Source organism: Hylobates moloch, unplaced genomic scaffold, assembly GCF_009828535.3.
Source record: "Hylobates moloch isolate HMO894 unplaced genomic scaffold, HMol_V3 SCAFFOLD_4, whole genome shotgun sequence".
NCBI lineage: Eukaryota > Metazoa > Chordata > Mammalia > Primates > Hylobatidae > Hylobates > Hylobates moloch.
Genome location: NW_026652279.1, coordinates 34,109,037 through 34,123,418, shown reverse-complemented (window position 1 = coordinate 34,123,418; position 14,382 = coordinate 34,109,037). Strand labels below are relative to the sequence as shown.

Below are 14,382 nucleotides of genomic sequence, written 5' to 3'. Positions count from 1 at the left end.
AGGGGATAATGGGGCCCAGTAGATGTGCCAGCTGATAGGTGGCAGCTGGGTACTCAGGTCCGGCACATTGTTTCCACTTGGGAATTAAGGACTCAGTGTTGCCATAGCTTTCATTTTTTTCAGTAGATCCTGGAATATTTCAGCTTAGCATGTTGACAGCTAATTTACCAAAAACAAAACAAAACAAAACAAAAAGCAGAAACAAAAAAAACTGAGCAGCCAATTTGTAATCTCAGGCGTAAGTGAAGCCAATACATGGCTTCAGTTGTTCCTTAAGAATGGGGCCAAATCCCAGACAGCAAATGACTGCGAATTAATTTTGAGGGTGCAAGTGAAAACTGGGTGTCATAGTGCATCAAGCTATAAGCAAGGGAGTCACTTCACGATTCTGAATGATTTATTTGACTGGAACAAGAGGATAGCAACTTGAAGCATTAAGCATTGGTGAGTAGGAAAAAACACAGAACTGTTTGTCTGCTGCTCTCACACAATCAACACAGAAAATGTCTGTGACCTCTAACCAAGAGGTATGTGGAGATTTCTCCCCATCAGCAACCAATCACTTAGTTTTGCAGCAGACACCAGCTTGGGTGTTCTCTAACTCAGTGCAATTCTGACACCATCTACCTGGAGACAGCATCAGATCCCACAGGTTGAGGGCTCAGTCCAACAGGGCTACCACTTTCTTCAGACACTAGTCCCAGCATCCAGAGCTTCTGACTGACCCATCTCAAGTTGGGGTTCCCTCTTTGGGTTTAATTTGCTAGGGCAGCTCACAGAATTCAGAAGAACACTTAAGTTTTCCAGTTTACTATAAAGGATATTAACAAGGATACAGATGAAGCGATATATAGGATGAGATATGGGGGAAGGGGTACAGCCAGGTGCACCACACTTCAGGAACCCTCCACATGTTCAGCTATCCTGGAAGCTCTCCAAACCCGGTCCTTTTGGGATTTTTATGAAGGCTTCATTACATAGGCATGCTTGATTGGTGATCAACTTAACTTTCTGCCCCTCTCCCTGGAGGTCAAGGGATGGAGCTGAAAGTCCCAATGCTCTAATCCTGCCTTATTCTTTCCGGGGACCAGCTCCTATCCTGAAGCTCTAGAGGCTGCCAGACCTCAGTCAACTCATTAGTGTACAGAAAGGTATTTATCACTTTGGAGATTCCAAGGATTTTAGGAGTTGTATGTCAGGAAAAGGACAAACACCAAATAAATATTTTATAGTATCACAATAAATTTTATATGTAGAAAAAATCTTGAATATAATGTTTTATTATCGTGTATAAAACCTAGAAAAAAGGTTATCATTAACTTGTAATTTAGGACTAAACAAAGCATTAATTTAATTGAACAAACCATATTGAGCAACTCCTGTGTGCTAGGTGTCATCACAGACAAGAATACAGAAGTGGCCAGGTATGGTGGCTCAAGCATACAATCCTAGCACTTTGGGAGGCCAGGTCAGGAGGATTGCTTGAGGCCAGGAGTTTGAGACGCACCTGGGCAACACAGTAAGACCCTGTCTCTACAAAAAAATAAATAAATTAGGTGTAGTGGTGCATGTAGTGGTGCAGCTACAGGGGAGGCTGAGGTCCCAGCCTGGGCAACAGAGCAAGACCCTGTCTCTAAAATAAATAAGTAAACATTTTCAAGAATACAGAAGTGATGAAGACAAGTCCCTTACCCACAGTGTGCTCATCATTGACAGGAGAGGCAAGCATCTACAAAAGTGAATGGCAATAGCAGTACAGCAACCACAATGTACACAACACAGGCAAGAAAGCAAAGGGATGCGTCAGTGAGGAAGTGATATCGGAGCTGAATTTTGAAGACCAGGTTATATTTTTTCAGGTGGATGGGGGAGATATTTCTGACACAGATTTACACGGATAAAGACAGAACAGCATGTTAGCCGGGCGTGGTGGCTCACGCCTGTAATCCCAGCACTTTAGGAGGCCGAGGCGGGCGGATCACGAGGTCAGCAGATTGAGACCATCCTGGTTAACACGGTGAAACCCCGTCTCTACTAAAAATACAAAAAATTAGCTGGGCGTGGTAGCGGGTGCCTATAGTCCCAGCTACTCAGGAGGCTGAGGCAGGAGAATGCCGTGAACCCAGGAGGCTGAGCTTGCAGTGAGCCGAGGTCGCGCCACTGCACTCAAGCCTGGGCAACAGAGCGAGACTCCATCTCAAAAAAAAAAAAGAAAAAAGAACAGCATGTTAAAGGCCCATATGCGTTAGAACTGTAGTAGTTTGGTACTACTCAAAGATTGAAAAATATAAGGAAGGAAAGTCAGGAGATGAGGCAGGAAAGGTTGGGAGGTGCCAGAATGCCTGAATGAGGGGTAGTGTTGGTGAAAATAGGCCCGGGATATTTTTGTAATGTGGGGTAATAACTTTATACACGGTAGTGACCAATGTACAAAAGGGTCCTACCCTTAAAAATGGTTTTGTTTTAAACACTGAAACTGGGACATCATTTTCTGACATCATAATGTCGATGTTCCTTGGATTGCCAAGGAACAAAGTGTAAGACCCTGCTCCTATCCTATCCACAGACTGGAATTTAGCCCTGTCCAAGTCATTTCTCTTGTCTTCAGTCTTTCCTCGATAAAAATCAGTGGGTTTGATGTTGATCGACTCTATCATGATTATAAGCTACTCACCATACGGAACTTTTTTTTTTTTTTTTCCAAGATAGAGTCTCAGAAATAACAAAAATTTGGAAATAACTTAAACAGCCTGTTGCCCAGGCTGGAGTGCAGTGGCACAATCTTGGCTCACTGCAACCTCCACCTCCCAGGTTCAAGTGATTCTCCTGCCTCAGCCTCCTGAGTAGCTGGGATTACAGGTGCAATCCCCATGCCCAGCTAATTTTTGTGTTTTTAGTAGAGACGGAGTTTCACCATGTTGGTCAGGCTGGTCGCGAACTCCTGACCTTGTGATCCACCCACCTCAGCCTCCCAAAGTGCATACTGAACATTTTTATGGGAGAAAATACATGCCAGTTTAGGAATGCAGTAACTTATTTTCCCACTGAAGCAGGATTAGGAATTGTATTTGCTCTTCCCTCTCATACAGGCTGATGCCAGGGATATTGAGGTGGAGGGAGGGCCATAACCACAGTTTTCAAAGCAGTCCTCATTCAGACTAGATAAGGAGGTCATAATTTTTTGTTTTTTCCAGTCACTCATAAATTGGGCTCCCTACACCCTGACACATTAAAAAGAAAATTCATGATGTATCTATTATCTCTCTCTCTAATATATATATATATATGTGTATGTAAATCTGATAATTCACATATGGTTTACACGGTTTACAACATTTAGGTTTTTCAAAAGTTGTGACTCCAATGCCGTTTTTTAAAATTTTAAACTTATACAATATTTAAGATATACAAAGAGGCATTAAGAATAATAAAGCATGTCTTGGATACCCACCAAACAGCTGTAGAAATTAAACATTTATACAGTTGAAACTCCTTGTCATCCTTCCCCACTTGCATCCCTCTTTTTCTGCAACTCCTGAAGGGAAACACTGTCTTGAAATTGGGGTTTTTAATTACCCTTCGTGTCTTTATATTCCACTACAGTTGTACAGATCCTTAAAGAATTTATAATTCCAAGCTTACAGAAAAGTTCCAAGAATGGTACAAAAAACTCCTATATGCCCTATGCCAGATCCACCAAATACTCATACTTACTTTGTTGAAATCGATCATCAGTATTTACTCTATTAGAATATATAATATTGTTTTGCATATTAGAAATATATCAGTGGTATGTGGCATGTTTATTCCCCAGTCTTTTTCACACATTATTATGTTTGTGAGATACAGCCATGTTGACACATGTAGATCTAGTTCATTTTTTTTTTTTTTTGCTGTACTATATTCTCTAGTGAATATACTACAATCTGATCTCCTATTAATGGATGTTTAAGTTATTTCCAAATTTTTGCTATTTCAGACGGTGCTTCTGTAATTTAAACTAGTGAAACTTCAGCAGAACATGGAGAGTTTCCTAGAAAAGAAGGCATGGTCATATATGAACCATTATTTAGAGAAAGTAGCAACTTAAGCAGTAAAAATAATATAGTATAGATAATGTAAAGATTATAAAATTAAACACTGTCAAACATTCGCGGCTTAAAGAAATTGACATTTTTTTGCACCACATTAACATTTACAGTGGTCCATTTCTCAAAATGAAATACAGTGGACAGGAGTATAACTGCTTTTTGGACTTAGAAAGTAATTAGCATTTATTCTTGTGATTTATATGCATCTTTGCTACTCCATTTTTCTCTATTATTATGGGTACTATTATTATGAATGCATCAGTTCAGTCTTCTATAAATTGAAGCAGTGAGTAACTTCCCATTTATATCACTGAGAACATTTATACAGTTTTGTTTTGCTGATGAAAGGAGAATGTACTCTGCCCTCATTACAAGGGAAAGTTACTATCAGCTCTCTCCACGTAGGAGCTGTGTCTATACCCACAGTGGTTTGTATATGTACCCAAATATTTTTATTATTTGAAAAGTGTATAGATATATCCTGCTTCACCTTTACCAAGAAAGTTTTACCAAGAAAATTGCATATTGTACATGCATGGCCTTATTTAATTCTCCCGAATATTCTTATGGAATTCTCAAAATGAACTTCAGGTGAGAAAACTAGAACATAAAGAGGCTAAGGAACGTGGTCATATTGCTAGATAATAGAGTAAGGATTCAAAACCAGGCCTCGGTCACCCAAGCCAAAATCTGTGTTCCTAACCTTTGAGCTTACTATGCTGTATCACTGGAAACTAATAATAATGTCCATTTATTGATCATTTGGATGCCAAAGACTAACTTAGCTACTTTATTTATGTACATTATTCCCATTTTACAGATGAAGAAGCCAAGGTTTAGGCTAAACTGGGATCCAAACCAGGGCTCTCTCACTTTAAAGCCCCCATGTACCATGCCAGTGTCTTCTATGTACCTTATATGCACAAGAAACAAAGCTGAGAATGTTTTTTTGAGGTGTGGTGGCTAATATAACTGCCCAGGTATTTTTCTGGATTTCCATCAGTAAATTCATTTGGTCTATAAACCCCTAACAATTAGAGTAGCTTTCAGGAGTTGTATAAAATGCAGTTGGAAGGAAGGGATACAACAAATATATATATGCCAGTTATTTCCGTTTTAAAATAAATTGTTTTTTGTGGTTGTCAAAGCCAATGTTTTTGGGACAGAGAAACTGCATCCAAGCAAAATATTTATTCAATAAGTTGATTTATGTTTGGGAATCTGGGGATATCCAGATGCTCTTTTTAAAACAGGACCATTTCACTTCTCAAAACTCTTCAGCTGGGTTTAAGCAGAGAAGTGGAGAATAGTCACCCCAAACTTCAGCTGGGTTTAAGCAGAGAAGTGGAGAATAGTTACAATATTATGTTACTCATAATCTATAAATGTATTAACTTTTCCCATCAATGTTATTCTCACTGCTTGCAACTTACAGCCAAGTTAGAACTGGAAAAGGTGTAGACACTTGAGATCCTCTTCTAACATTAAGGTTTCTGACTCTAGGAATGTCCTTCTTTAAAACAAAAGCTAATTTAAATGAACTTCCTTGAAACATCCCATTTCCGTTTATCCACGGAATGTGAAGATAAGACAGCTAGCTTTAAAAAACTTAGACTAATGCTTTTTAAGGTGAAGAGAGATTCAGTCTCTGCCACTGTGAATTGGGGAAAAAATAAAAGCTGAGCAAGGAGGAAGAACAGAGAAATCATATAGTTTTAGGCATTTTCTAAGTTTAGGGTAATTTAGTTGTATGTTTTAAATATTGTGACTTTTCAGATCAGCTGACATTTGGTAGTGCCTTCCAAAGCCCAGTAGATATAATCTTTGTGTTATCTACTGCTTTGAATTATTTGTTCCACATCAAAGTTTGAGCAGAATTTTAGTGGACTTTTTTTCAGTTTTTCCTCTTCCAGGGTATATTGTACAAGGCCCCAGTCATGAATTTATGGACTGACTATTATAACAGTTGGGTGTATTTTTTGGAGCAGATGCATATAACCTTTGGGGTGATTTTGCATCTCCTTGGAGAGAATATTAACTGATGCCCCTATATCCTCTGCCTGCAGGTCAGCTGTATTTGGTAACTGGAAATGGAATTGCAAAATGTGCCCAGCTTATCACTTCTCTTTCCATACATGTTGGGAGGGAAGTCTTTGCAGTCCTAGAAAAATCTCTGCCACTGATTAGGAGAATTTGTCACAGCAGTTAATTTATTACTGTTTACATAATCAAAATTAATATTTTTAGATACAAAAGTAGTTGTTTTAAACTGCTCTGCTAGAGTGAATAATATTTGTTTATAAATACTTTTTAGAACTAATGCTACATATCTAAATTATAGAGAATTTTTTCTTAGAAGAAAACTGCCTTTTTTCTTTCCCTTAGAAATGTTTCCTGACATCTCCGTAGCTTTGTGAGTAATCAGACATGAAAATAGCCCCTCAGGAATCAAGCTACAGTTAAAGAAGACTTAGTTGGAAACTTTGGAGAGTAGATCATGGAGTGCAAGATTGAGGGAAAAGAAAAATACCAACATAGCTTGAATTTACTGAATAAAATTAAGAACATGAAAGAACTAGCAGAAATGATTGATGTGGTACTCATAGCAGAAGGAGAGAAATTTTCTTGCCACAGACTGGTCCTGGCTGCATTTAGCCCTTATTTCAAAGCTATGTTCACCTGTGGACTACTTGAATGTAATCAAAGGGAAGTCATACTTTATGACATCACAGCAGAAAGTGTGTCGGTGTTATTAAATTACATGTACAATGCAGCTTTGGAGATCAATAATGCCAATGTACAGACTGTAGCTATGGCTGCCTATTTTATGCAGATGGAAGAAGTCTTCAGTGTGTGTCAAAAATATATGATGGACCACATGGATGCCTCCAACTGTTTAGGTATCTATTATTTTGCAAAGCAGATTGGAGCTGAAGATTTATCTGATCGATCGAAGAAATATTTATATCAGCACTTTGCCGAAGTGAGCTTACATGAAGAAATACTAGAAATCGAGGTGCACCAATTTTTGACACTTATTAAATCAGATGATCTTAACATATCCAGAGAAGAGAGCATTCTGGACTTAGTTCTGAGATGGGTAAATCATAACAAAGAATTGCGTACAGAGCATCTTGTTGAGCTTTTGAAGCAAGTCAGATTGGAACTTGTAAATCCTTCTTTTTTAAGACAAGCCCTAAGAAGGAACACAATGCTTCTGTGTGATGCAGATTGTGTTGACATAATTCAAAATGCATTCAAAGCCATCAAGACACCCCAACAGCACTCTCTAAATCTGCGCTATGGCATGGAGACTACCAGTCTTCTACTTTGCATTGGCAACAATTCTTCAGGAATCAGATCAAGACATAGGAGCTATGGGGATACCAGCTTTTGTTATGATCCTGTATCACGGAAAACCTATTTCATCTCATCTCCCAAGTATGGAGAGGGTTTAGGAACTGTGTGTACTGGTGTTGTCATGGAAAATAATACTATAATTGTGGCTGGAGAAGCAAGTGCCTCTAAACTCTCTAGACAAAAGAACAAGAATGTTGAAATTTATAGGTTTGTATCTAGCAGCAAATTTGCTTGACTATGTTGTTTTGATACTAGCAGCAGTAGAAGAAAGAACTGCAAAAAGTCATCACATCTTAAATTATTTGTAGTCAAAATTACCCTATACATCTCCCATAAGGAATAGTATACAGAACATGCTTTTGTGTGTGTGTGTGTGTGTGTGTGTATACATTTATATATATATATAAAATCTATAACTCATAAATATAGCATATATAAAAATATATAAATATATAATATATATTATATAAAATATAAATGTAGCATATATATAACTTTCATAATTAAATCTCCCACATTTTAAAATTATTTTTCTCTTCCTTTGCTAACATATAGTTGAATTTGCATAATTTAAATGTGTTTATTATAATCCCATTTTAGTTTTTACTCTTAGCTTTATTTATCCATATATAGCGTTTAATATACTGCTTTGTTTTTAAAGATCTTAATATAACAAGAAGGAAAGTTTATTAACACAGACTCCTTTGAATTTTTTTTAGTTCATAATTTAGAGCAATAAGTAATTTTTTCCTTAACCATAAATTACTAATAATCTGTCAGTTTTCATTCTATGTCCTTAATTTGTGGATTTTGCTTAAATCTCCAACACCGTAAAATGTTTGTAGTTGAAGAATGCTTTAATCCTAGAATTGTAGTAAGAGGAAAGAATGCCTGCTAAGAAGTAGCATATCATCTAGGTTTTGCTTATGAGAACACATACATTTATTTACTGTTTATTCAGCCCGTATGAAATGAGTATTTAGCACTTGAATCTAAGTGAGAAAATTAGAAATATGCACATGGAATAAATACTACATAGTAAAACTTTCCCCCAATATTTTTCTCCTCTCAGTTCTCTTTTACCATGGTTTGTTCAGACTTTTCAGTCAGAAAGTAATTCCTAGCAGTAAAGATGGGACCAATGAGGGAATGAAGAGGTCTACTATTTTTCTGTCGTCTCCTAGCATTACATTATCTGTCTCAAGCCATAGTCCTGTCCCTTTTCCACATTCATACTTTGAAGACGTGTCTAATCTCCCCTAGTAGGAGACAGAATGCAGAGCCCTGGCTGAGTGACCTAGGCCCGTGCCCATGGGTACCAAGCATGTCCCTGAGCCACAGGAGCAGCCTTCTTCGGAATTATCAGGGAGAGACTACAGAGCCAAGAGAGCAGATCCCCACAGGAAGAGGAAGCCTTGACTTCCTGATGCGGTTTTCATGGGTCCGTGCTACCAGTTTTCCACTTGCTCTTGGTTGGGTGCCCTTCTTTCCACCTTAGAACCTCTTGACCCGATACTTCAGGTTCTTTACATAGTTTTTTTTCTTCCTTCTCAAGATAGTCTACAATTCTGCCATCACATCTTATTTCTAGTAAACCTCCAGCCCTGTCAAAATGTCTTTCAGTTTTGGTCCTCAGACATCTTTCCTTTTAACTTGTTGAAAGCCCATTTCCCTTTCTAACAGCAAATGTCTAACTATATACCCCATGTTTTCCTTCCTATTTATCTTGAACTCAACCAGGTTCCCATCACCAACCGTCTCACCCTCCACATTGGTCAGAGTTAGAGTAAAAGTTATTAGTTACTCCCATCATTTCCTCCAATAAAGAAATTGTCAGAAGCATTGCTTTAGGCTTAAATGAGACTTCCAGCTGATGTTCTGTGTAGTTAAGATCTCCTAGCCCTACTGAAGGTCACTGTAGTGCCAGTTTTGCGATATGCATAAGAAATTTATCATCCAGTGCTACATCCCTGTTATATTATTTGTGTATCTTATTCTTTTTATCTTTGTCCAGATATTCTTCAGCTTGCCTCTACTCATAGATTTCCATGCAGATATATTTCTTCTTGACTTAAAAGAGGAAGTAGACTAGTACTCTGGAAGATTATTTCTATTTAAAAAAAGATGTACCTTTCCATCTCCTTCACTTATCTCCATTTGTCTTTAAACTATCAATCTCTATTAACAATGAAGGCCTTTGTCACTATTGTTTTCTTTTTTATGTCATATCCGCTTAATAGTAAGTTTTAGAGTTTTCTCTGGGTATTTTCTCTCCCTGTTTTCAGTTCTAAATGTGAAAACAAAAATCAGATTAGGAAGTCACCCAGCAAACATCTACTTCCTAACCTTTATGGGATGTACTTCATTCCTAGCCTGTTTTCTTAAACTATGTCTCAGAAAACCCAAACTCATTTTTTAAAGTTCATTTATATATTCATTCAGTTGGCTTTACTTTGGTAGCCCCCACATATATTACAGATACCTATTCCTCCTTTCTCTTCTAAAATTCATACAATTAAAAATAGTGATGAAAATATTGCCTATGATTCTAGAGACTTTGGTTCTCTGCCTAGAATTACATAGAAGACAGCCATCATAAGGCTTGATAAATTTCTGCATTCAGCTGTGACAAGCCAGACATACCTCTTAGAAAGGAGCATGCCTTCTAACTGCCCTGTCAAGCCTCAAGTAAAGATGTCTCTCTAGGAAAGAACGTTCAGAGTTGGCCTAGACAACTGGAAAAAAATCCTACCATAGAATTAACTGTCAGGTGTTAAATGCAAAATAAGTAGTCTATACTTAAAAATTGTACTCTGTATAAAACACACATAAGTTCCTAATTTGTTTCCAAACAGAACAACTTTTTTCTTAATTTCCATGTTTTTCTGTTTTTGTGTGTGTGTGTTTGTTTAATTTTGAATTCCAGATATACTTTCTGGATTTTCTGGGATATTTAATTTCACATATTTTACCCCTCTGTCCCCATGAAGTACTTTTGTCCTTCTCAGACTGTGTATCTTCAATCATGATTGGAGATAAAGACTTACCATAATCATGATGCAAGACAAAGGATAGCCACAGACTCATCTACCCAGTGACCAAACAATGCCCTGTCACACGCATAATCAGTTAATGTGCTGGACTCTAGAAGGCATTGAGAGACCATATATACTAATGTCCCTAGCTCTTAAGACTCTTCTTAGAGTGATACTCTGGAAGAAATTACCGAAATTGCCACATCTAGTAGATTAAAATAGATGTTAAGTGCCCAGCAGACATCTACAGGTAGGTTTTTATACAGTGCTCTTGACCCAATTGTAAGCCAGCTGGAACTACAACAGTTCTTAAAATTCTACATATTCTAAATCATCCTGAGAGAAATTTATGAATTGAGATGTTTTTAGATTCTCTGCCCCAAAACTGTGATTTCTTTAATGTTCGTATGAAAGTGATATTTCTTGTCCACAGAATAAGGCATTCTTGTATTTTGGCTTACTTTTATGGTAAAATTAAAAATGATTTGCTGAAAAACTTTCCATTCATTCTTGATTTTCTTTCCCAGAATTAGAAAATGAAGGCTACTCCTGGAAAATCTATAGTTTTTCTCTATATTTTTCCCAAAACTCTTCAGGTATATGTGCTTAATTATTTTAAAGCACATTATATTTTGTTCATTATTCTTTAAAAAAAGCAAACCTGTATCATTTTCTTGTATTAATGTTTTTTGTCCTCCAATTGGAAGAACCATATCTCATTATTTTTGGTCAGAAAATAAATATGTGTATTTCTTGGGTAAATTGCTTTCATGTTACCTCTAATCCTGGATACTGTCTCTCTCTTTTGCAGGTATCATGATAGAGGAAACCAGTTTTGGGAAAAGTTATGCACAGCTGAATTTCGAGAACTGTATGCTCTGGGCAGTATTCATAATGACCTTTATGTTATAGGAGGACAGATGAAAATTAAAAACCAGTATCTTATTACAAACTGTGTTGATAAGTACTCTGTAGAACGGGACAATTGGAAAAGGGTGTCTCCCCTTCCACTGCAATTGGCATGTCATGCTGTAGTGACAGTGAATAATAAACTTTATGTAATTGGAGGCTGGACCCCTCAGGTTAAGAAATTTCCTGTATACATAATTGGCATGGCTATACTGAGTCTGGCTGCTATGTTAAAAATTGTTGTAGTTGTTGAATGCTGAAAGAGTGTGACTTACATTTTGGTAAAATGCTTTCTGTTTTATAGAATATAACTCAAGGTTTTAAAGTGTTAAAGCAATTTAGGAGAATGGATTTTTAAAGTGTGTTTTCATAGACGTGACTTGATTCAGTATTCATGCTGTGCTCTTCATAATTCTCCCATTTTTGCTAATTATGAAAGATATTTGTGCTGAGGGATTATCTGTAGGGAGCATCTAACTAGAAGGAAGAGAAGCTGGATCCTCATCCAGTTTTGTGTGTCTAATAGCTCTGTGACCTGAGGCAAGTAACTCATAGGCCTTTTCCATATTTAAAATTCTTACTCTAAGTGAGACATCAGAATACTGATCTGTGATGGCACAATCATTTCTATGAAAGCATATCATGATTGCAACACTTGATGTTTTTATTGGGCATCAGCAGGCAGAGAACCCAGAATGCTGTTTCTGTTGAAGCCCATTGAAGTGATGGCAAACCAGAATGAAAAGTCAGGGGTGTGTGGCCATAGTGGCCTTCTCCCTCCCCTCCGGATGTCCTCTCCTGGTGCCTTGGAGCACTCTTCTTAGGATCACTTCATCTGCCTCATGCCCTGGCCAGCCAGACTTTCTGATAAAAATTAATCTCACTAGCTCATTGGTCATCCTCATGGCATAAAGTAAATTTATTTTTGCCTGTATTATTTTTTGTTTCTCCAAATTTGCTTCACAATAAAACTGATGTTATTTGCATTCATTCCAGAAGCTTGGATTTTGGCCATTTATTTATAGTATATCATATTTGTTTTAAAAACTTAAACCTCACATGTAACACATTTAATTTTTTCTGCTATATGTCAAAAAGTAGTACAGATTTCATCACAGCTAGCAGGAGAAACCTGACAGATTATTTGTAATTAAACTTTTTCAAAACTATCCATTTACATAGTTAATTTTGCATGCATAAGCCCCAAAAACAACTCAGAGGCTTTTCTTTGCATTTTTTTCACTAAAATAGAGATTAAATACTTAAATTAGAAGGAAAATTAAAACCATAAAGTCAACGTTTGTTAATTTATAAAGTTTCTGAACAGATAACGTGAACATTTACCTCATAGAGGAAGGGCTTTGCTCCTCGATTGAGTACCTTGTATAACAATTGAAAGATCACACAGGGTTGTGCATGTGCCATGGTGAGCATAACTCTTGGTATATTTAGAGTAGTTAACTAAAATTAATTGCATAAACTTTCATAAGTATGCCAGTTATTTCTTTGTTGAACACTTGTATCCCAAAAAAATAGCACTCATGAATCCTTAGCTTGAAGTCATATAAAGTTCCACATACATGTATACAAAAAACATTATTTCACCTAACATTTATGGATAGGAAAAGCCACATCTGTGTAAGAATAAAGTTGTTTAATTTGTACCTTCTCTAGTCATTAAAAATATATAAAATAAGTATGTTAAAATAACTGCAAATAATTTATATTAGTCCATAAATCTTGAAAATTAAATTCACATCATTCCTATATAGGCCATAATTATGCTGTAAAGATAATTATGAAGACACTACAATGTTTTGGCAACTTTGTTTCATATGGATTAGAAAAATATAAAGAAAGTGCCTTCTAAATTCTTAAAATTAGTTTCTCATAAATATTAAAATCAACAACTATAAAGTTTGGTAAAATAGAATTACACTTTAAATACTATTCAAGAGAGCTTGGTTTTGTTTTTAAGGATTTGCAGTTGCTTCTTTAAAAAAAAAAAAAAGCTGTAATGAATGTCTCACTGCTAAGATCACAGATTTTTTGCAATAACCGAACACCTTTGGCCCATTATTTCAGAATATAAATTCCTCTGATATTGACAATATACTTATAACCCCCGTCATGGGGTTTGGTGTGTTTGTGAGTATGAGTCACTGCAGTTAACCTCTATTTATCTCCTTGGCTGTCTGCTTTGATTAATTGCATTCATGTACTCACAAAGATCGCTAAATGGTATGTTATTATATTGGCTGTCATATTTCATACAGATGGATCTTCCTGATGAAGAACCTGATCGATTAAGCAACAAACTGTTGCAGTATGATCCCAGCCAAGATCAATGGAGTGTGCGGGCACCCATGAAGTACTCTAAGTACCGATTCAGTACAGCGGTAGTCAACAGTGAGATTTATGTTTTGGGTAAGAAGAAGCAGATTGCTAACAGTATAACTATTTTTATTTTCCTCAGCAGTTTGCCTCAGCAAAAATGAAACGTTCTCCTTTGCACTCGTATTCCAGTTCAAATTTATATACAACTAGCTGAACTTTGTCTTTTATTTCTTGTTTTCTAGAGCACAGTCAAATAAGATTAAAGGAAGTCCATTGACATATTGAGAGCAAAATTATTTTTATGGCATTTACAAGTGCCTCGGAATGTAAAAACAATAATGATACATCCTTATGTATACTACCAAGTAATATACTTTGAAATAAGAATAAGCCTTTGGTCACTTTTAGTCAATGAAATGTGGGCTTTGCACCAGCTGTGATTGATCTGTGCCATTAGAAGAGAAAGCCACCATAGGTAAGACTGTGCCACAGATTGTGCCAATCCTCATTTTGCCTAACCCACCAAATTTCTAGAGAGGTGTTATCAAACAATTTTCATTTGAATGCACTTTTTTCTTATGTGTGTCTTGTACTTCTTATATGTATGGTCTTGTACTAACCATAACTAGCAAGAATTGGTAAAAGACTTC

General features: G+C 36.6%; 1 protein-coding gene and 1 long non-coding RNA gene across 7 annotated transcripts in view; one reads left to right on the top strand and one right to left on the bottom strand.

The window, feature by feature from the left end:
• Positions 1–14,382, bottom strand: part of LOC131383224 (uncharacterized) — a 146,562-nt gene that overhangs the window by 33,840 nt on the left and 98,340 nt on the right. The gene's annotated exons all lie outside the window — the stretch shown is intronic.
• The window catches only part of KBTBD12 (kelch repeat and BTB domain containing 12), a 72,214-nt gene continuing 65,388 nt past the window's right edge, over positions 7,557–14,382 (top strand). For 3 of the 4 annotated variants that reach the window (XM_058437366.1, XM_058437367.1, XM_058437368.1), the window contains exons 1-3: positions 10,574–10,736; positions 11,298–11,368; positions 13,672–13,822. In XM_058437366.1, the coding sequence (XP_058293349.1) occupies positions 10,709–10,736; positions 11,298–11,368; positions 13,672–13,822 (250 nt within the window). In that variant the 5' untranslated portion in view covers positions 10,574–10,708. Of the gene's footprint in view, positions 7,659–10,573; positions 10,737–11,297; positions 11,369–13,671; positions 13,823–14,382 lie in introns of those variants that run through there. The other variant, XM_058437369.1, reaches the window with a different exon arrangement.